Source organism: Thamnophis elegans, chromosome 11 (assembly GCF_009769535.1).
Source record: "Thamnophis elegans isolate rThaEle1 chromosome 11, rThaEle1.pri, whole genome shotgun sequence".
In the NCBI taxonomy this organism is placed as follows: Eukaryota; Metazoa; Chordata; class Lepidosauria; order Squamata; family Colubridae; genus Thamnophis; species Thamnophis elegans.
This window is the reverse complement of record NC_045551.1, coordinates 64,381,076-64,403,984: the sequence shown is the minus strand read 5'-3', so window position 1 is coordinate 64,403,984 and position 22,909 is coordinate 64,381,076. Positions and strand designations below refer to the sequence as shown.

General features: G+C 43.3%; 1 protein-coding gene across 1 annotated transcript in view; it reads right to left on the bottom strand.

Annotated features, from left to right (window-relative positions):
• Positions 1–744: 744 nt before the first annotated feature.
• The window catches only part of LOC116514651 (protein diaphanous homolog 3-like), an 85,346-nt gene continuing 63,181 nt past the window's right edge, over positions 745–22,909 (bottom strand). Inside the window, 1 exon segment of the mRNA XM_032226267.1 lies at positions 745–2,293. Within this exon segment, the coding sequence (XP_032082158.1) occupies positions 2,037–2,293 (257 nt within the window). The 3' untranslated portion in view covers positions 745–2,036.

Sequence of the window (22,909 nt, the reverse complement as noted above, 5' to 3'; positions counted from 1 at the left end):
CAGGGAGGTCTCACTCACCATCTTCAGACTGGGGTTTGGGCCTGGGTGGTGGGTGGGGCTCAAAATAGAGAAACACCCCCACAACATGAATAAACGTGACAATACCTCCCGCCTACCAGACATCTGGAAACCAGCCCTAGTCAACAAACGAGCCCCACCCACCACCCAGGCTGTTACAACACGAAACAACAATAGACACACAGCCAGCACCAATCAGCACCAATCTACTAATCATGATACAACCACATAACCAATCATTCCACTTACCAAAGCAAAGCCAGCACTCCACACACACACACCAAGATTTATAGAAAGACGGCCGCTCTGATCACACTTTAAGCCCCAAACCCAGCCTGAAGATGGCGAGTGTGACCTCGCCGAAACGTTGCCAAGACAATCTCAATCTTACATGGAAAAAGACCCTAATACAACAAGACCAGCATGCATAGATAGATAGATAGATAGATAGATAGATAGATAGATAGATAGATAGATAGATAGATAGATAGATATAGATAGATAGATAGATAGATAGATAGATAGATAGATAGATAGATTGATTCTTGGGAATTCTGAACAAAATAGGTCAGAAAGGATAGATTTTACACATACCTGAGCAATAAAGTACGATTTTCACAAAGAGGCTTGTTCAAAAGTCTCTTGTTTTTAAACAAACAAGAAATATAGTAATGAGTGAGCATGGGAGATAAATCCATTTAAATAAAATGGGTTCAGCATTATTTTATTTGTTTAGAAATAAATAGGGCAAAGAAAAAAGTGCCTCCAGTACAATATTTTGAAGATTACTCTTTCATTCACCAAACAGTAGTGTCACCAAATAACTTACAACACAGTGTACACTTTTACAATATGATTAACCATATCTATATAGTTGAGCAATGAACAAATGAATTAGAAAGTATAAGCATTAGCACTTAGATTTATATACCACTTCACAGTCCTCTCTAAGCGGTTTACAGAGTCAGCCTATTGCCCCAACACTCTCATTTTACCGATCTTGAAAGGATGAATCAACCTCGAGTTGGTCAGGATGGGACAAGGTCAGCCTGGAATACTGCATTCTAATCACCACAAATTATTCCAATAATAATTCATAATACAAACGTTTGTGGATAAATCCAACAAAACTTTTCACAGAGCAAAAAGAACGTGTATTTTCCTGAATCCCAAAATGGTAAAATTTAAGTTTGGCTATGTGAAAATAACTAACAAAATTGCTTTGGTTCTTAGATTTGTGCCGTGAGCAAGTCTGTTTTACGCTTCAGTTTGAATAGCAGCTATAGGTTGAATGTAAATTTCAGATTTATTATAGAAATAACAATACATTTTATATATGCGTATAATCTATAGTCCATGCAGCCACCCACCAAACACTCCAAAACATTTATAACTTTATAAGAAGATATATATATATATATTGTATTGCACATTCCAGAGAACGAGTAACAAAACTGTAAACATATATAGCTTGATTTGCATTTTTTTTTAACATTCCACCAATAGTTTATGTGAAAAGACATGTCAGTTGTTAAAGGTGAGCCATAGAAAAAAGTCAGTTTTCATTGTTTTAATTGCCTCCCAACCAGTTGCAAAATATTAAGCCCATATATTATAGTAATACAATTTTAATTCGGACCCAAAGTATTTATGAATGTGCATTTCAAAATGCAATGACAAATATGCAGCAGCATGCAAAATGTATATATACACAGTATATATATATATGTGTGTGTGCTTTAAAATATGTTAAACATTATTTGTGATAGCAATTAAAAAGATTTTAAAATATATATTTTACCAAGTGGCGTGCCACGTCAGAAAAAAGCAGTGGAGATTGGGAGTTTTAAATAAGGAATAATTTCTCCCTCAATGTTAGGAATATGCTAATAGCTACTTGCAGGTATTTATGATGTGAAGCATCGTTCTGAGCTGGTGCAATGTTATGAATAATGTAGCCGCATATTTTCTTGAACGTCTAAATGAGTTCCAGAATTTTATGCAACTGGTTAAAACGGTCACAGGGCTCGTAATCTCGCGAGCAACGCTTCCACCTCAGGAATCACCTCTCCTTTAGTGCCGCCAAGTTCTAATTCTTCCTTTCTGCTAGACCCTCCGCATGGGCCTTTCTTTTTTCCAACTGAGTTTCTCTTTTCTACCGATGCATTAGCTTCGTTTTCACGATGAATGCCCTTGCTCGCGGGGATCTTCACCGAAGTTCCGTTCATATTGTGGTGGGGATGCACCCTCTCTCCTGTTGGTGCTTTCTGGTTGTCTGTATGAGAAGAAAACAAACCAATTTTTTTGCTGTACATTTACAGTGAGTTGCATAATACGGATTGGCCCATTTACAATATTGGTAGGGCTTATCTTTACTCCCAATGCTGCCCCGTCACCAACTCTTTTCTGGAGGGGAGAAAGGGACGTCCCACCATCTGTTAAGCCAAACTGCAATCTCAGAGAACAGTTCTCTGCTTGATTTTTGAAGTCTACTTAGTCCTGATATATTACCTTGGCTGCTCCTGTTTAATCGGGGCCTATGATGCTTCAGTTAGTTGCAGGTTTACCTCACCCGTTGAACGCTCACTTTGCAAAGATGGATGACGCCTTCAATGAGCCAATGATTATCACGCACTCTAAGAGTGTCAATGGCTGGTTTTACCAGCAGTGCTAAAATAACATGATGTTTGAGATCGTTGCTAAGCCTAGAAAAGGTCCCCCGTTTACATTCTATAGAAACCATGGCATTTTTTGGAGTTTCATGTAGTTTTCCTCAGCTCTTTTTTTCTTTCTTCCTACCATCTTTCTTTCGCTTCCTTCCTTCCATTTTTCTTTTGCTTCCTTCCTTCCATTTTTCTTTCGCTTCCTTCCTTCCATTTTTCTCTTCCTTCCTTCTATTTTTCTTTCTACTCCTTCCTTCTGTCTTTCTTTCCCTTTCTTCCATCTTTCTTTCACTTCCTTCCTTCTATTTTTCTTTATCTTCCTTCCAGCCATCTTTCTTTCACTTCCTTCCATTTTTCTTTCTCTTCCTTCCGTCTTTCCCTTCCTTCCATCCATCCATCTTTCTTTCCCTTCCTTCCTTCCATCTTTATTTCTCTTCCTTCCTTCTATTTTTCTTTTTCCTTCCTTCTGTCTTTCCCTTCCTTCCTTCTATTTTTCTTTTTCTTTCTTCCATCTTTCTTTCTTTCTTTCTTCCTTCCTTCCATCTTTCTTTCCCTTCCTTCCATTTTTCTTTCTCTTCCTTCCTTTTATTTTTCTTTCTCTTCCTTCCTTCCCTCCATCTTTCTTTTTCTTCCTTCCTTCCGCCCATCTTTCTCTTCCTTCCTTCCTTCTTTCCCTTCCTTCCATCTTTCTTTCATTTCCTTCCTTCCTGTATGTGTGTACAAATTCACAAAAAAGATTTCACGCATGCTTTCCTGGGGAAGAACAAAAGGAGGGCACAGCAATGGGAAAATTGTCTGGTGGGAAAACATGGTAGCTGGCAGCCTGGCAGGAATCATTTGCAAGATGTTACCAACTTGTCTCAGTTCAGACAACGTTTTTTTCCCCTTTTCAAACGATCTTAGAATTAAGCCAGACTGAGCATTGGATAGGACCAGCTTAAAATTTTATTGATTGATTTGCATCCTGACTTTATTATTTTAAACAAATACCTCAAGGCAGCTGACATACTCAACACACCTTCCTCAGCCAATTTTCCTCACAAGAACCGCCCTGTGAGATAGGCCTGAGAGAAAGGGACTGGCCCAAAGTCACCCAGTTGGGCTTTCATGACAAAGGCAGAACTAGAACTCCCGCGTTTTAGCCTGGTGCCTTAATTAAACCAAAGCTTAAGGGAGGACATGCGTTGAGTTAAAAGAATATAGTTCTGACAGGAATCAAAAGGAAGGATGGATTTTTATATCCCTCGATTCATGAACATGGGTAGGATGTGTAGATTCTACCTATGCTGAGGTAAGCATAATTCATTCAAAGAATTTATAATAATTCCTGAACTATGGCACTGAAGCAGCTTAAACATTTTTCCAGAAGTATTCTAGAGCAGGGGTGTTAATCCTAAGGCCTGTGGGCCAGATCCCGCCGGTGGGCTGTTTAGATCTGGCCCGCGGGGCTGCCCTGGAAACAGTGAAGGACCAATCCGCGGTGCCTCTGCCAGAAAAAAAGAGCTCTTGAGGGCCGCAGGCAGCCCTCCCAAGCTTTGCATTGGCAGAGGGTTATAGGAGGCCGTCGCAGCTGAAAACGGAGCTCTTGAGAGCCGCGGGGAGTCCTCCCGAGCTCCATTTTCACCGGCAGAGGGTTGCAGTCACAATCAAAAATGGAACTCGGGAGCCCGTTTTCACTGGCAGAGCGCTCGAGCCACCACAGGCACCCCCAAAGCAAGTGATGTCAAGCTGGCCACACCCACACCAGCCACATCCACCCCGGCCCCCCAAGGTCAAACACAACCCTGTTGAGGCCCTTAATGAAATCGAGTTTGACACTCATGTTCTAGGGATACAAACAATTCTTCTCATCTTGCTCTCCAATTAAAAAAAAAAACAAAAAACGCCCGCTACGTATTTACTAGACTAAAATTACAGCAGCTCATGCTGGATTTGGCTGCAGCAACAGTTCTACGGCAAAGCAGAAGTCCGAACGTACATTTCCGTAGCCCAAGCAGCGTATTGTTAAGTTGACCCACGTCACGGTTGTCTTGAGGAAAATTTGGGGGAAATGCATCAAGCTCCAAAAGCAGGATAAATGGAAAATAAGGATGAGGTGGTCTTCCAGCAGGAGAAATGGAGAAACTTCTAGAAGGCTGCTGATCCGGCTGGCATCAACTGCCCTCAGAAGACCAACTCTTGGGATTTGATGTTTGTTTTATCTGGCATTCTAGAAGGCGAGCGAAGCTTATTTTAGCTCTCCGTGCGGAGCCAAACGTCGTTTTAACTGATTTGTCAAGCGTACAGATCAGTACACTGATTTCACAATTTCCCAGGAACAACAATGGAGAGAGGTTGTTTATGTATGTATTAAGTTCAATCTAGACTGTGATGTTTCTCTGTGTCATGTGTGCGCACATAATGGTTATCTTTTTTGAGAGCTGAATGCAATGAAATTTCATTTTAATGTATGTTGTCACATTTAAAGTGACAATAAAGATTCTGTTCTATCCTATCCTATCTTTCATTCAATATCCCAGTACTTTCTTCTCTATTCTATTCTATTCTATTATCTATTCCGTTCTGTTCTGTTCTATTCTTCATTTCAATACTCTCTATTTTATTCTATTCTTCATTCCAATACATTCTATTCCATTCTTCATTCCAATACATTACATTCTATTCTATTCTTCATTACAATACTCTATTCTATTCTATTATCTATTCCGTTCTGTTCTATTCTTCATTACAATACTCTCTAGCCTCTCCAATCCTAAATTAAGTTTACAGTCATGACAATGAGTCAATTTACAGGACTTTCCAGTCTATAGACAAAATAAATTGAAAACCCAAATAAAGTTATTTTGCAACTGAAGCTACAATAAATAGGGTATTTTTTTTCTCTTATAAACATCAACATCATTTTAATGACCCCATAACACCTTGTCGGGTGGAATATGGGCAACTGAATGGAGATGAGTGTTTATTGGCCAGATGCCCTTCCTGTTGCCAATGCGGAGTTTTGTTCAGCAGATAAATTCTCATTGTGCCCACAGAAAAACATTTGGCTCTACCTAGGATCGAACTCACAGCCTCCTGTTTGTGAGGCGAGAGCTCCACCTCTAGGCGACCGCACCATTCATTTTTTTCTTATAAACATGTGTCCATGTCCATAAATAAGTGTGATCATTTTAATAAACAGCAAAAGCCCCTTTTTCATATATAATTCAGTCTCCTGCTAGTGAAAATAAGTGACTCGCGACTGTTTTTTCACACCACCACTGCAGCATCCCCACAGTCATGTGACCCAAATTCGGACGCTTAGCAACCGACTCATATTTATGACGGTTGCAGTGTTCTGAGAGCATGTGATCCACATGGTCATGTGACAAGCAAAGTCAACAAGGAAGCCGGATTCACTTAACAATGTGATGATACTACCTTAACAACTGCAGTGATTCACTAAACCACCATGAAGAGAAAGGCCGTAAAAATGCAGCAAAATTCACTGAGCGACTGTCTCGTTTAGCAAAAAAAAAAAAACCTGGGCTCAATTGTAGCCGTAAGTCAAGGATCTATGAGAGAATCTTACCGCTTATGGCAGGGGTGTCAAACTCAAGACCCGGGGGCTGGATCTGGCCCACGGGACTGACCTGGAAACAGTGAAGGACTGGCCTGCGGTGCCTCTAACAGCAAAAACAGAGCTCCATTTCCGCAGACAGAGGGTTGCAGGAGGCCGTCGCAGCTGAAAACGGAACTTGGGAGCCCGTTTTCGCTGGCAGAATGCTCGGGCCACCACAGGCACTCCCGATACAAGTGATGTCGAGCTGGCCATGCCCATCCTGGCCCTGCCCACCACGGTCACCCAGAGGTGGCCCTCAATGAAATCGATGTTGACACCTCTGGCTTATGGGATCCGACTGAAGTCCCGTTTAGTTCGGCCCTGTGTTTCAAAATTCCCGTGCTTGAAGAGTCCTAGAAATGTCATTGCCTAAACCCCTTGTTTGTTCCCAGAAGGCGCTCGACGGGGAGTTTAAAAAAAATGAATTGCAGATTTTTTTTAAAAAAAAAACCACTAAAGTAGGAGACCTTAGACAATAACTGTCAAACTTCAAATGCACTCCGTTGCGATCTCCCTTTTTAACGAACCTCGAGAGAGATTGCAAACTTTATTTTATTTTTTTGCAAAAAGGAATATTCAATATTCATGTAACCTTGAACGAGGCTTGAAAATGGCTTCAACAAACTTGACATGACATTTAAAAGGGATTTTTCCCCCTTTCTTTTTTTCTTTTTTGGGTTATACGCTGAAAGATGTTCCATCATCCCAATTGTAATGACTTTGGAGCCCAGGCAGTCACTCATGACAGTGTGTTTTATGTGACTGGTGAAAATCCCTACCGAAAACAGCTTGTACATTAAAAGGCTGCTGCGGAAGATATTTACTGCACTGTCAGTCCCTGACCAGGGGCTCACAATGATGGATGAGTTTTTTTATGCCCGTTTCTTGGGCAATCGCGACAAATTCTAGGAAGCATCATCACCTTTCGGCTGTTAGGGAGAAGAAGAAAAAAAACAGTCTTCTAGAGCTTCCTTTATCAAGAGGGCTATTGATGCTTAAAAATCTAATAACCCGGGGAGCAATTTTCATTTAGTTGCCATTTACTGTTTGATAAAATAGCGTCAACGTGTCGCCAAGGTGAAACGCAAAGGTTAGATGATGCGGCTTTGGGGGAAGGTCTATAAATAGGTAAATCTGTTTTGTGAGGGAGGGTGCGGCGCGCGCGGGGTTCCCTTCGAGGGAGAAAAGAATAATTCCGTTAGCCTCAAAAAGAAGAATAGGTATATGAGAGGCAAATGGCAATTCAAGATCTTCGTAAAGGCTCTGGATATTTTTTTTTTTTTTTTGGGGGGGGGGGAAACTATTTTCCTGCCATGTAAGATTTTAACAGGAGACATTTTAAACCTGATAACGTACCCGTTTCCCCAAAAATAAGAACCTATCCTGAAAATAAGACCTAGCATGTTTGACGTGTATGCCTAATATAAGCTCTATCCCCAAAATAAGCCCTATTTAAGAGCCGGCTGTCGGTTCTTTCTGGTTGCTCGCGGTGATGCAGCCACAAGGCGAGGCAGAGGGGTGGTGGAGCTGCCCTGCACTGGCTTACCACAGGGCCCCTGCAGCCAGGTCATCCACGCCTCAACACCTGCCTCACGGCGGCCTCATCAGCAGCCATGTGCAGTAGGAGTCCACGTGGCCATTGGCCCACTTGTTCCGCTTGCTCCTGGCCGCATGGAGCAGGACATCGAGCGGTGTGTTGGTGCCACGGCCACGAGGCAGGTGTCAGGGCGTGGAGGGCCTCGTTGTGAGGGCCCTGAGGTAAGCCGGTGTGAGGTGCATCGGGCAGCTCGAATCCCCCTCCCTGGCACTGTGTAGCCTCCTGCCCCACTGTGAGTAAACCGAAAAAGTAGGCCTCCTGTAAATGGGGGGGGGGACAACACGCCCCTCAAAATAAGCCTCAAAATGGGGCCCCAAAGGAAAATAACACCTGGTCTTATTTTGGGGAAACCACAGGTGGAAGGGTAAAATATATATACAATGTTGTAATTTAGGGGATAGGTTACTCTTTGTGGATTTTTTGTCTGTATTTATTAAAAGAATATACAAATATGGGTTTCTAGGTAGCCCTTGCTTAAAAACCATTGGGACTGCAATCTTGGACATCGACTGAAGTCGTTGTTAAATGAGACATCGCCCGACTGATTTGCTCAATGACTGCAATCTCGGAACACCCAGTTGCAGTCAATAAACGGTCTCGAGTGGATGGAAGGGGGGGTGCCTCAGGCGGGTAAACTTGCTGGAAGACAGGGCTTGTAGAAAGCTTTCTACAAATCTAAAATACATATCCGACATGGCGTGTATTTGGAAGTTGCAGCATTTGATGTGAGCGTTGAACTTTGCGCTGATAGCAGAGCAAACTCAAATTCTAGCTAGACTAAATTGAATTTCCCTAGAATGCGGTTAAACATAATTGCAGGTTGTGGGTGTCTATTATATAGGGTAGCAATTTAGGCATTTGCAGTGCTAGTTTTACTCCAAAATGAATTCTTTTGAAAGTTTGCCTCTTTAGAAGTAGATGAATTAAGATCTGCATCATTTTATCAATGCATACATTTCTGATGACCTAGTATCTTTTTAAAAGATAGAAATAACAAGCACTCTCTTCACTTTCTGTTCTGTTTTTAAACTATCAAAGCAGCCTTCAAATTGTAATATAATTGTTTTAAAAATCAGAAGTAATAACATCTCTTCCTATCTATCTATCTATCTATCTATCTATCTATCTATCATCTATCTATCTTTTATCATCTTTAAACAAACAGTAACCAGTAACAGAGGTGGAAGGGACCTTGGAGGTCATCTAGTCCAACCCCCTGCTCATGCAGAAGACCTGTACTAGGGATTCAAACTGCCGAACTGCCAACTTTTCTGATTGACAAGCTCAGTGTCTTAGTCACTGAGCCACCTCGATCTATTGCAATGTATGTATGTATGTATGTATGTATGTATGTATGTATGTATGTATGTATGTATCTATCTATCATCTATCTATCTATCTATCTATCTATCTATCTATCTATCTATCTATCTATCTATCATCTACTTATTGCAATTTATCTATCATCTATGTCTCTCTCTCTCTGTCTGTCTATCATCTATCTATCTATCTATCTATCTATCTATCTATCTATCTATCTATCTATCTATCTATCATCTATCTTCCTACACTGAGATGGTGTGTACATTTTCTCCTATAATTCCTACAGATAATACAATAATGGGAGGAAATATTTCTAGTTACTTAGCTTCTACACGTATATCTAGAGGTAAAAATGAAAACTAAATAGCACTGGCTTGAAATGAGAATTCCATTCTCATTTGCAAATGATAAAGTCTGACTTTAAAATTTGAAAAACATCTTTGAGAACTTTCAGTTCAGCACTTCTGAACAGATAAAAGTGTTTTTTTTTTAAGAATAATTTTATTTTTTTCTAGCCTTAACCCTGCTGTTTTATTGGTAGAAATAGTGTTTGAAAAGGTTTTCTGTACGGCTCAGAATGGATTCACCTTGGTTTTTTTCCTGATTTGGATATAATTAATCATGTCAAGAAGAGAGCGTTAAATGTTATGAAGAAGACACTAGACATTTTTCTTGCGGTATATGTACAAGGAAGGAGATAAATGTTATAGTTTCCTATTTCCTTTAGCGAAATAGCTATTTGTTGAGTCATATATTATATTTTGTTTGCTTGCTTGCTTTTTCTGCAACAATATTCACCATTTAGTTAAGAAAAGCGAAGGAGTTTTCCAAAAGCAGAGATGCCCTTGTCCTTCTCAGAAATGGAAGTATTTGAGGTCCTTCTATAATAGAAAAAGCAACAAATGATCATTCCTAAAAAACAATTTTTAAATAATGTCAAATGCATAGCATGCCCATCAGGATCCAAGTTTAAGCCTCTCTATAGTCACTTAAATGAGATGCGCGGTGTAGAAACTAAATAAATAAGTATGATAGAACATAGCAATAGTATGTAGATTTATATACCGTTTCACGATGCTTTGCCGCTCTAAGTGGTTTACAGAGTCTGCACATTGCCCCCAACAATCTGGGTCCTCATTTTATCCACCTTGGAAGAATGGAAGGCTCGGTGAGCCTTGAGCCGGTCAGGATTGAACTGCTGGCAGTCGGCAGAATTAGCCTGCAATACTGTATTCTAACCACTGTCGTGATTTTAATGCCAGTCAAGTTCAATTTTGGGAGGCTACTCAATTTTCTTTTTGCTTTTTTACAATGTGTTGTAAAAAGCTGAGTCCGCAGAAACGAGACCGGGGGGGGGGGGGTCTCTCCTGCCTTGGTGCTGCTTGCACTGTCTTCCATCAGAGGACAGCAGAAGATGCTTCCATCTGGGGGAACAAGGACATTAACGCCATCCCAACCTTTGCTTAGCAAACTAATCCTCAGGGCCAGTGTCCAGGAATAGGGAAACCACTGCTTTTCTATTAAAGTTGTGGCAGTGATTTTGATTGTGTCTTGTTGGTGCCAGGTTTAGTGCCTGCTTATAAGGGAGAAGTTGTTGATTAAGGAGAAGAAGCTCGAATGGTTCATCACAAGACCCTTCTCTATAAAACACCCAACTATCTTCAAGCTGTTGAGCACAGAACGGACTGGAAAAATAGCAATAACAACAGCACTTAGACTTATATGCCTGTTGTGGCCCGCCAGTGGAGCTGGCAGCAGATTCAGACAGTGAGAAAGTTGGGGAGGAACATGGACCACTCCTAGAGTCTGGGGAAGGCTCTGATGAAGGCTCTGTGTCGAAGGCTGAGAGAGGTCCAGAGCCGTATGCCAGTTATCAGCTGCCTTCAGAGTCAGACATCAGTGAACAGATGAACAGCTGGAGCCTGTTCCCAGTGAGTGCATGTGCAGAATTGCCAGACAAAGGGAACAGCTAAAGAACAGGGGTCGACTTGGGAGTAAGGCTACAGGTGGATGATGAATGCCCCCTCCCAGAGGAAATAAAAGAGGAGCAAAAGGGGAGTAGAGTTTGCAGGAGACAATTAGTTCGCTTAATTGGTTCGTGACTCTCGGAGACTCCTTGCCAGGTTTTGCAGAGATCGGCCTGGCAGCTCTCCAAGCCAGATAAGGTCTGTGACTGTAAATCCTCCCTTGAAAGAATGAATGCTGAATGTCATGTGAATGAGCAGAATTCACAGCCAATTAATAAAAGGGTTTTTTGTCGGGAGAAGGAGTCTGCTTCATGCTCTCGGGAAGCCTCAGTCAGGAGAATGCCATTCCAAAGCACTTTCTTGGTAGTTTATAATGTCAGCATTATTTGCATGTTGCCCCCAACAGTCTGGCTCCACATTTTACTGAACTCGAAAGCCGACCTTGGAACAGGGGTGTCAAACTCAAGGTCCGTGGGCCAAATGCAGCCCGCAATGTGGTTAGATCTGGCATGCGGGGTTGCCCTGGAAACAGTGATGGACCGGCCCCTGGTGGTGCCTCAGCCCACCCCAGGCTAGCTGGGCGCTGATCTACAACTTGGCGGCAGCCATCCGGGCTGGAATGCAGTCAGCCTTTAGATCTGCGGGACCGCTCTGGAGCCAGCGTGGAGTCACCCCCGCCCTGCCCCCCTGGATGCGCACTGGAAACAATGGATGCCCCAGCCCTGCCTGGGCCACCAGAGGCGTCCTCCCCCCAGTGTGAGCAACATCAAACTGGCCACCCCCACCCCAACAACGCATCCTGATGCGGCCCTCCATGAAATCGAGTTTGACATCCCTGCCTTGGAAGGATGGAAGGCTGAGTCAACTTTAGGCCTTGTCAGGATCGAACTCCAGGCTGGAGACAGAGCTTGCCTGCAATACTGCATTCTAACCACTGTGCCACCAGGGAATCAGTATGCAATAAAACTAATTGAATTGAATTGAATTGAATTTTATTATTTGTATGCTGCCCTTCTCCGGGAGGGACTCAGGGTGGCGAACAACTCAAAGGGGAAAAGGGGAACATAAAACAGAATACAAGTAATTAAAATAACCAAGAATCACACAACCATACAAGTCAAGAGGGGAGGGGAACTCATCAACCCCAGGCCTGCCGGCAAAGCCAGGTTTTGACGGCTTTTCAGAAGGCCTGGAGAGAGGTGAGGGTCCGAATCCCTGCGGGGAGTTCGTTCCAGAGGGCCAGAGCTGCCACAGAGAAGGCCCTACCCCAGGTAGTAGCCAGGTGGCATTATCTGGTAGACGGAACCCGGAGGAGGCCAACCCTGTGTGATCTAATGGGAGGTAATTGGCAGCAGGCGGTCTCTCAAGTACCCAGATCCAATACCATGAAGGGCTTTATAAGTTACGACTAGCACTTTGAAGAGTATCCGGAGACTGATCGGTAATTTTTTCTATAAATGCTCTAAGATGGATTCCTTTAATTAGGCAGGTCTGTTTGGGGAGCCAGGATATGCTGTTCCTTTAGGAGAAGTAAAACTTTTAAAATGAAGATGTGTTTTCGAAGTGGGCCGATGTCCTCTGAAGACTGGGGAGCCAGGTGTCAATTCTGTTTGAATGGATAATCATACATTCATCGATTGGCCACGTTATTGACTCAACTGTCAGTTCCTCTCCGTATCCCAACCACTTAGTGCTACCATTTGCAGCTATGTTCCAAGTTTCTCAATACATTTTTAATGAGAAACTATACCATCCCAGTTCTCCTATAGTATTGCAGCCCTCCAGTGTTTCACAAACACTGGGAAAGAATTCATAAGCTTGTCATATCCCAGGAAAAGTCTTTTTGACATTTCCTTCCTCTACTGTCTTCTTTTAAGTAGAGAGGAAGAGACCGTTTAGATCCCACAGATTAGGCCTCCTCTGAATTCCATCCACTGGCCAATGCCAATTGGCTACCACCCGGAGGAGGGCCTCCTCTGTGGCTGCTCCGGCCCTCTGGAACGATCTCCCCGTGGAGATTCGGACCCTCACCACCCTCCAGGCTTTCCGCAAAGCCTTAAAAACCTGGCTATTCTGACAGGTCTGGGGCTGATGAGTTCCTGTCCCCGCTCGAATGGTGCGGCTGTTGATTGTTTTTAAAATTGTGGTGTTGTGTTGTCCGTTGTCTTTCTCTGCCCCCCCTCCCCCGACTTGGTTTGTGAGCCGCCCTGAGTCCCTCCGGGAATAGGGCGGCATAGAAATATAATAAAATTGAAATCGAAACAAAGAAAGTAGAGAAAGGCAGCGTAAGCCAGTCACACTCACAAAATAGGATTTTCAGCAGCCAGTTTCGCATAAGAAAACTACCGTGTTTTCCTGAAAATCAGACGCGGTCCTATTATCTTTTGACAACCCCCCTTCGAAATAAGCGCTGGGCCTTATTTTCGGGGAGGTCTTTTTATTTTTGAGGTGCAGGAGGTGGCGAGCGTGGTCAACTCATATATTTTCAGGGAGGGCTTATTTTAGCGCATGCGCTCAAAAGCCCAATTGGGGAGGGCTTATTTTAGGGAAAACACGGTATGCGTTTCAAAAGTTTCATTTTTTATAGAACTATCATCTGGTCATTCTGGAGAAAAATGTAGAATCCAGCCAAGTATGTTATAAAAAAACGAACAAACTTTAAACAGCTTTCAGGGCCTTATAGGTAAAGATATATGTGGGCTTGAACAGAATGAAGTTTAGTGCAGTTGTAAATAAGATTGTAATGTTAACAGTTGCGTGAAGACTTAATATTGCGGCTGTAAGTCTGATGTCACGTCAGCGCGAGCAACCTTGATATATTAGCACAAACCCTTTCCCCTAACACAACATTCCTTCTACATTGTTCACCCATCACCCTTCACCTAAGCTAAGCAAATATGACAGAGGAGGTCACATTGTCAAAGCATTTCAAGGAAGAAGCTTTGCCAACTGTTGACAGAGAGAAGGCAAGGAAACCGAAGTAGTAGGAATAGAGCACACGCAAAGGTGAGATATGATGCCAGTGGAAAGCAAGATATAAAATCAGCTTCCAAAATAAGAAACAGGCCATAAAACTAGAGGACACCTAAGAGGGGCGCAGCAACAATAACAAAGATATAAGAGCAAAAGTCGCATTGAATACTGCATCCAGTTTTGATTACACCACTATAAAAAAGATGTTAGATGTTGAGACTTTAGTACTTGTACTTGTACTTGACGCCTCTTCACCCATCGTGGGTATAGGCGACTTCCATGGAAATTTGGCACCACTGTTTTCGGTCCTGGGCTAGGGTTGTCAGGTGGTGCAGCCAGTCGCTATTATATGATTTTCGGCTAAGATTGAATGGGCGCATGACTTTAGAAGGAGGGCAGAGAAGAGCAGCCAATTAGGGAAAGGGGTGGTATTAACTTACTTTCCTTACCGGTTCACAAATGTGAGTGTGCGCTCTTTTGCACGCTCGCACCCCGTTGGCGCATGCGCTCAGGCTTCCGTGCATGCACTTTGGCTTTAAAAAGGGCCTAAATGGGATGTCACAGAGCTGGGGCAGGTGATCCCAACTGGTAGAATAACACTACCGATTAGGGAACTGGAGACTAAAACATATGAAGAGCGGTTACAGGAACTGGCCATGGCTAGTCTAGTGAAGAGAAGGACTAGGGATGACATGGTAGCAATCTTCCAATATTTGAGGGGCTGCCACAGGCTCAAGCTATTTTCCAAGGCACCTGAAGGCTAGACAAGGAATTTTCTGACAGTGAGAACAATCAACCGATGGAACAGAAGTTGCCTTCAGAAGTTGTGGGAGCTTCATCATTGGAAGCTTTCAAGAAGAGACTGGACTGCCATCTGTCAGGAATGGTGTAGGGTCTCCTGCTTGTGTGGGGGGTTGGACTGGATGACCTACAAGGACCCTTCCAACTTTGTTAATCAGTAAATCTGCTCTTGATAATGTGAAGATACATTTGCTCAATCATAGTCCCTGGTTAATAGAAATGTCGACTCTGGGATTACGGAATGCAAAATGTATTCCGTTTGAACTATTGATTAACTTCATTTCCATAACTACGCTAAAAAGCGATTCCTAATATAGACATCCTATTGTCCTCCAGCAGATCACAGCTTCTGCTTTCTAATTATTAACATGACTACATTCTGAAAATTCCAAGTCCTGCTGAAAATTAGCCGTGAATCATAGATCCATTCCAAATCGCCTCTGCCTAATATTCCACAGGAATAAATTAGACAAGTGTTTGGAATTATTTCGTATAAGAACAGGCGCTTCATCGTCTGGCCTTACTCCCAAGTCGACCCCTGTTCTTTAGCTGTTCCCTTCATCTGGCAACTCTGTGCAGGCACACACTGGGAACAGGCTCCAGCTGTTCGTCTGCCTCACTGATGTCTGACTCTGAAGGGAGCTGATAACAGGCATAGGGCTCTGGCCCCCTCTCTGCCTCCAACACAGAGCCCTCAACAGAGCCTTCCCCAGACTCCAGGATTGGCCCAGGTTCCTCCCCAACCTCCACACTGTCCGAATCTGCTGCCAGCTCCATTGGCTGCTGGCGGGCCACAACACCCTGGTATATAGCTAATGGACTAAAGCTGACCATAATATTTTTTCCGATTAATTCTCAATTGAGATGGTTAATACTGAAATGCAAGTAGGTGGGTTTGCTATAATGAGGAATCTCGAACTTTTTTTACTCGTTAGGTAACATTTTAATAAAGATCAAGGTTGTTCTTCCCTTAAAATTAACAACAAGAATTTGACAACGCGGAAGTACCCCTTCTTTGAAAGAAAACTGCTGTTTAAACTTAGGTGAGCAATTAAAAAGACATGCATTAGCGCACTTCACTTTCCATTTTTATTTATTTTAAAAAATCACAAGACACAAGAACGAGAGGTAACTTTAAAAAAAAAAAACATTTCAAAACCAAGCTGTATTTTAAATGACATGCGAGACCTTGAATGTTAAATAAAGGTGATCTTCCATGTGCGATTAAAACACACTTCTGTTTTTAATTGCCTTTAAGCTGATAGGCTTCTCCCTGTGTAGATTTTTTTTTTTTTTAAATGCCTCTTTTTAGCAACTTTAATTGCTTTTAAGGGACCCCCCTCAGGAAATAATGTCAGGAAAAGAAATGTACGAAGGCGGGTTTGTTTAGAGAAACATTCACCTTAAAAAAGAGAAGAAGAAGAGGAAGGAATCGCATTTATATTTACATAACTATTTGGCTGATTGCATTCCAAATACAAGAACGGCTATTACTTGAATAGTATTAGGGGAGAAAATTGAGCGTAATTTTAATAGGAGTCAGTCGGCGTTCGCTTTGAAAAGATAAAAGAACGGTGATTCGGAACGACAGTGACACGTTCTGTTCTGTCAGAACTCTGTTGGGTTTTTAGATGAAAACAGACGTACGTGAAAGCTACTATTACGATAGAGAGGGTGACTCTCTGTGGCGTTAACTGGATTTCCCCACGGCGCGTTCATTCATATTTATAATATATTTATAATACCTCTGCACAGCTGATGCAATCACTCCAGGCCCCGCCATTATTCCAAACCAATCTATAACAGCAAAAAAGAGCGGGGTTGACAGGAGTTAATGCCGGTTTTATGTCGCTTACAATTGCTTTCTGATCTACTAAACGGCTATGAAAATGGATGCACGGTTTGAAGTGCTTTTAATACGTTCCCATATAGACCAAAGGCTATAGTGGCACTCCGCTAATCTCCCTCTACGGTAAATTGAATTTGACCGAGTTATTTTTGTTTTCTGGGTTTTTAATGTAAACAGCTCGGCTGGCTTGTGTGTATGTTAAAATTAAAGTGCAACTTGCTAATTGGAACGGCGGCTGGGAGACTACTAAGCAATTACTGGTGCTCATCCTGAATCAAATCTTATCATAACGGGGGGGGGGGGGGACCCCTAACTAAAAATGCACCGTGCTACATTGGGAGCCCCAGGGAAAACCATCCCTCGTGTGTTAACTTGGGCAACCTAGAACCGTGAGGGTGAACCTGTGGCAGGAGGAGCCAGTTCTGAGGGCACACAAGGCGTTGCCCTGTCAGCTCCTGCGCGCATTGGCCAGCTGATTTTTGGCCTTGATTTCTGGCTGTTTTTCGCTGAAGCCTGGGTAGTGTGAAAAACGGTCCAATGGGGCCCACTTCTGGGTTGCCCGTTGGGCCACTTTTCTCTCTCTGGAAGCTTCAGGAGGCCTGAAGCCTGCAGAGGGCAAAAAACAGCCCAACGTGCCTGCTGAAAATCCAGAGGCTTCAGTGAGGCCTTCGTGCATGTGCCGGGGGGGGGGGGGTGCGCATGCATGCGCAGGGGGAGGGAATTTCATTATGGGCGTGGGCACGCACGTGTGTGACAAATGTTTCACTTAGCAATGCAGATTCAGTTTAGCCTTGCCTCCAAGTGAAAGATTTCACCTTTATTGCTGCAATTTTCATCTTATCTAAAAAAAAAAAAAAAGTCAGTTTTATCTAAACCCAGCGTTTCAACGTCTTCTGCTTTACACCTGCATCCAACCACAGCTCTGAATGGTGCAGGGGAGTAAAACGAAGGATAGCAATAGCAATAGCAGTTAGACTTATATACCGCTTCATAGGGCTTTCAGCCCTCTCTAAGCGGTTTACAGAATCAGCATATCGCCCCCACAGTCTGGGTCCTCATTTCACCCACCTCGGAAGGATGGAAGGCTGAGTCAACCTTGAGCCGGTGAGATTTCAACCGCCGAACTGCAGCTAACAGTCAGCTGAAGTGGCTGCAGTACTGCACTCTAACCACTGCGCCACCTCAGCTCTCATAGAGGTGATATGTGTGAGGGGAGGGGAGATATATGCCAGGGGGTTTTTTGGAGCATAAGACGCACCAGAATATAAGACACACCAAGATTTTGGAGAGGTGTTTTTTTAAAAAAAAAAAGGTTTTGCACTCTGCAGGCCTCCCAAACCCTCTGCACACTTTTTTTTTTAAAACGGAGCATGCAGAAAATTTGAGAAGCCTGCAAAGTGCTTCTGGGGGCTGGGGGGGGGGACGAGCAAAATATGGGTCATTTTTAGCGAAAACGGGCTAGTTTTTTGCCGAAAAAGGGCATGCATAGCCTTTAGGAGACTTGTAGAGTGCACCTGAGGGCCGGGGGGGGGGGGGGGAGCAAAAAACAGCCTGATGAAGGGGGCGAGGTTTTGTGAGGCCAAAAATGCTGTATTCGCCCAGATTTTCACCCTCTTTTTTGCAGGTGGGGGGAGGGGGGGACGATGTGCCTTATATTCTGAAAAATACGGTAATACCTTCCCCAACTAGATGTCTAGGAGCATGTCAGACTACAATTCCCAGCAGCAGCAGCAGCAGCCAGCACTGGGATGATGAGAATTGTGAAACAATATGCCCGGAGGGTACCAGATTGCAGAAAGCTGATTTAGGAAGCGTAAAAATTAGTCAAGAGATCTCAGCCTGGAGATACTCAGCTCCCTTTGGGCATCTTCTACCGGATGTAACTGCGACGATTCTGCTTCTGAGCCAGGAATCCTGCAGTTTTGTTTATTTTTATTAGGGTTCTTGGCGGGGGGGGGGGGAGATGATTGCTCTGCCCCTCAGTTAGAAGAATCGAGGAAAGGGTAGAGGTGGGAAACTTCTTTAGACTTCGGGCCATCTCAATTTGTTAGAAAAACAAAGTTGCTCCTGGAGGGCACTTATTACATGTGGATGGGTAGAGGACTTCAGATCCTCTTCTCTGTTTGAATGACGGGTATAGGAAGTGGCAGAGCCTCTTTTGGAATTAGCTCAAATCTCAGCAGGGATTATCTATTCCGAAAAAAAAAACCCAAAAAGTAAAGAGCACATGAAGGGAATCATAGAACTGCAGAAGACAGGAAGGCTTATCTGTATTGATCTCATCGACTTCCCTGTTGCTTAACGTCTTCTGTTTATAACATACATCTAATACGACACTGTGAATTTGCTCTTCACAGCTGGATGGATTTTTTTTTTCTTTTCCATTTTGAGGTTTTTCCCAGCTGATTCTATTTATTACTCTTTTTAGGCAGATCTACACCCTGCCAACAAAAGTACGCATACTCAAGGCTATGCTTTTTCCCAGTTGCAATGGATGGCTGTGAAAGTTGGACCATAAGAAAGGCTGAGTGCCAAAGAATGGAGGCCTTTGAACTATGGTGCTGGAGAAGACTCCTGCGAGTCCCTTGGACTGCAAGGCGATCCAACCGGTCAGTCCTAGAGGAGATCAACCCTGACTGCTCCTTAAAAGGCCAGATCCTGAAGAGGAAACTCAAAAGCTTTGGCCACCTAATGAGAAGGAAGGACTCACTGGAGAAGAGCCTCATGCTGGGAACGATGGAGGGCAAAAGAAGAAGGGGACAACAGAGAATGAGGTGGCTGGATGGAGTCACTGAAGCAGTCGGCGTGAGCTTAAATGGACTCCAGAGATGTTAGAGGACAGGAAGGCCTGGAGGAACCTTGTCCATGGGGTTGTGATGGGTCAGGCATGACTTCGCAACTACTTTCTCTCCTGTCGATCCAGAGTCCTCCTTTGATTCTAGAGGTCTCTGACTATTGCAGCAGCAATGAACTTTGCTTGCTGGAATCAAGAGGGAGAAAGGCAACACAAAAGGAGGATCGTCTTCCCTCTCGCGCCTGTATTTTCTACTGTTCTCTAACCAACAACGCTTTAGCTTCTTTAATTGGTTTTACCATATGAGTCAGAAAATTCTGAGGTTGGGTGAAGAAGGCACAGAGCTTTCTTCCTTTTGTGCCTTTCTGAAAATGGGCTATTTAAAGTTTCCTGACCTTTTGAAGCATTGGAAAGGAAGAGAAAGCATGGTGTGGACATTCAACTCTGAGATTGTTCAAAGATGGGGGGGGGGGTTTCCGCCTCCCCCTCTCCCCCGCCAATTCAAGATTCATGAGGAAATCGGTCGGGGGTTCCAAGATGTCTCCCAAAAGCTTTCTTAGTAAAAGAAGAAGAATTGAGAATGTGTCCCAAAGACGTTTTTGAGGAGGGAACTGGACTTTCTTGTTTCTTTTTCTTTTGAAGACATTTCACTTCTCATCCAGGAAGCTTCTTCAGCTCTGACTGAAAGGTGGGGAATGGAAGGGTTTATATTCCTTGCAGACAACTGGTCATTTGCATCCTTTAAGAGGGACGTTGAGGCCACTTGGAGGTTTCTTTCTTTCTCTTTGAAGACATTTCACTTCTCATCCCAGAAGCTTCTTCAACTCTGACTGGATGGTGGGGAATGGAAGGATTTATATTCCTTGCAGACAGCTGGTCATTTGCATCCTTTTTGAGGGTCATTGAAGCATTTGGAGGTTTATCTCTGTCCTTAGGGTCACCTGAGTGGTGCTCCTAGTAGGAGTTTTTTTCTTCAAAGAAAAAAAGAAAAAAGTCCAGGAGCCTTTTTCAAAAAGCACCTTTGAGACAGCCACGATCTGGACGACTTGAGAATCTCTACAGCCTTTTAACTGAGAATGTGAGCTGCATAAAAATTACGGGCCGATCGTCTATGGAGATTCACAGTCATCCAGGTCACGGTTGTCCCAAAGGAGCTTTTTTGAAAAGGCAACTGCACTTTGAAGATGTTTCGCTTCTCATCCAAGAAGCTTCTTCAGATCTGACTGAACTGTTAAAAGGTGCTTAGACCAAGCCAAAAAGGTCAAACCTATCAAAGGGAAGCAGTTTCTTATAGAGTGAAATAGAGAAATGTCAAGATGTACTTTAAAGATTTGTAGCAGGAGAAGATAAACCTTGAGAAGCAGCAAGGAGTTTTAATAATGACAGTTGTTCTTTTTTCTAATTCTAACGCAGCTAACTTACAAAGTTGGCAGGGACATTCTCAGGAAGTGCACAAGATAATTTTAAAGAAAATCAAGGGCTTCAAAATGCTACATCAGACGGCCTAACAGCCAAGCTTCTTTTGTTCAAAACTTAATTTTTCAAGGAGTTGCAAGTTCTAGAGCTCCATTTTTCCAGGATCCTAGCCATTGTTCTTCCTTCTTCTTTTGACTACCACGGTTTTCTAAGCCAGAGGTTTTGTAACTTAAAGAGTTTCTTCTGGATAAACTGGTGGAGAGGTGCTGGAGTCTTCTAACAAAATGAAATTCAAGGGTGAAAAAAGTAAGGTTCTACATTTAGGCAAGAAAAACCAAATGCACAAGGTACAATCTAGGTGGTACCTTGCTCAATAGTAGTAACTGTGAGAGGGATCTTGGAATCCTAGTGGACAACCATTTAAATAGGAGCCAGCCGTGTGCAGCAGCTGCTAAAAAATCCAACACCGTTCTAGTCTGCATAAACAGAGGGATAGAATCAAGATCACGTGAAGTGTTAATTCCACTTTATAATGCCTTGGAAAGGCCACACTTGGAATACTGCATTAAGTTTTGGTTGCCACAATGTAAAAAAGATGTGGAGACTCTAGAAAGAGTGCAGAGAAGAGCAACAAAGAGGATTAGGGGACTGGAGATTAAAACATATGAAGAACGGTTGCAGGAACTGGATATGTCTAGTTTAATGAAAAGAAAGTGACATGATAGCAGTGTTCCAATATCTCAGGGGTTGCCACAAAGAAGAGGGAGTCAAGCTATTCTCCAAAGCACCTGAAGGCAGGACAAGAAGCAATGGATGGAAACTAATCCAGGAGAGAAGCAACTTAGAACCAAGGAGAAATTTCCTGACAATGAGAACAATTAAACAGTGGAACAGCTTGCCTCCAGAAGTTGTGAATGCTCCAACACAGGAAGTTTTTAAGAAGAGGTTGAATAACCATTTGTCTGAAATGGTATAGGGTTTCCTATCTAGGCAGACCTCCAAGGTCCCTTCCATCTCTGCTATTCTATTCTATTCTATTCTTTTTTGCATTTGGCTCTGCATTTGGCTGATTACTGACCAACATGTGAGACCACCATGGAATAAGTCTTGCTACAAAGCTCTACCAAGCAGTAGTGCTAACTACCCCGATGAGCTGCCTCCGCAGCTGTGAGGATCCGGTGGCAGGACAAGGGGGTCACACTCTGACTTCTGGTTGGTGCACATGGATGTGTTCTGTCAGTCTTCTGCCTATTTGTCCTACATAGTGTTTCTTGTAGCTCTTATATTATACGTTGTAGATCAGCGATGGCAAATCTTTTTGGAAACGACTGCCCAAATAGGAACACAGGTGCATGCATGACGCAGCGCTGGAAAACTGAAGACTAGCTGTCCTGTGCGCATGTGCGAGCCATCCAGCTAGTTTTTCGGTTTCCGGCAGGTCCATGTGCGCTGGAGCATTGGAAACCCGAAGACTAGCTAACTGTTGCACGCATGTCTGTTTTGGGGGCATTTTCAGGCCATTTCCAGGCTGTTTTTTGGGCCAGAAATGGCCTGAAAATGCCCTGGAAAATGGCCTGTTTTGGGGGCACTTTCCAGGCTGTTTTCAGGCCATTTTCCGGCGCTCTGGCACCCTCAAAGACCATGCACGTCAGAAACCAGAAGCGCAGCTTGCAACAGCGTCCATGCCCACAAAAGAGGGCTCTGAGTGCCACCTCTGGCACACATGCCATGGGTTCGCCATCACGATTGTCGGTGATTCCCGTTTTCTTCTTCTTCTGTGTTTTCTGGGTCTTTTAACAATCTACGCTTTAAACTTTACTTCGTATGGAATTCCAATTGAGGGTCGAAGTGTCCTTTCTTATTCTTTCCATAAAAAACTTAATTTACCGTAAACTAACCGTAAACTC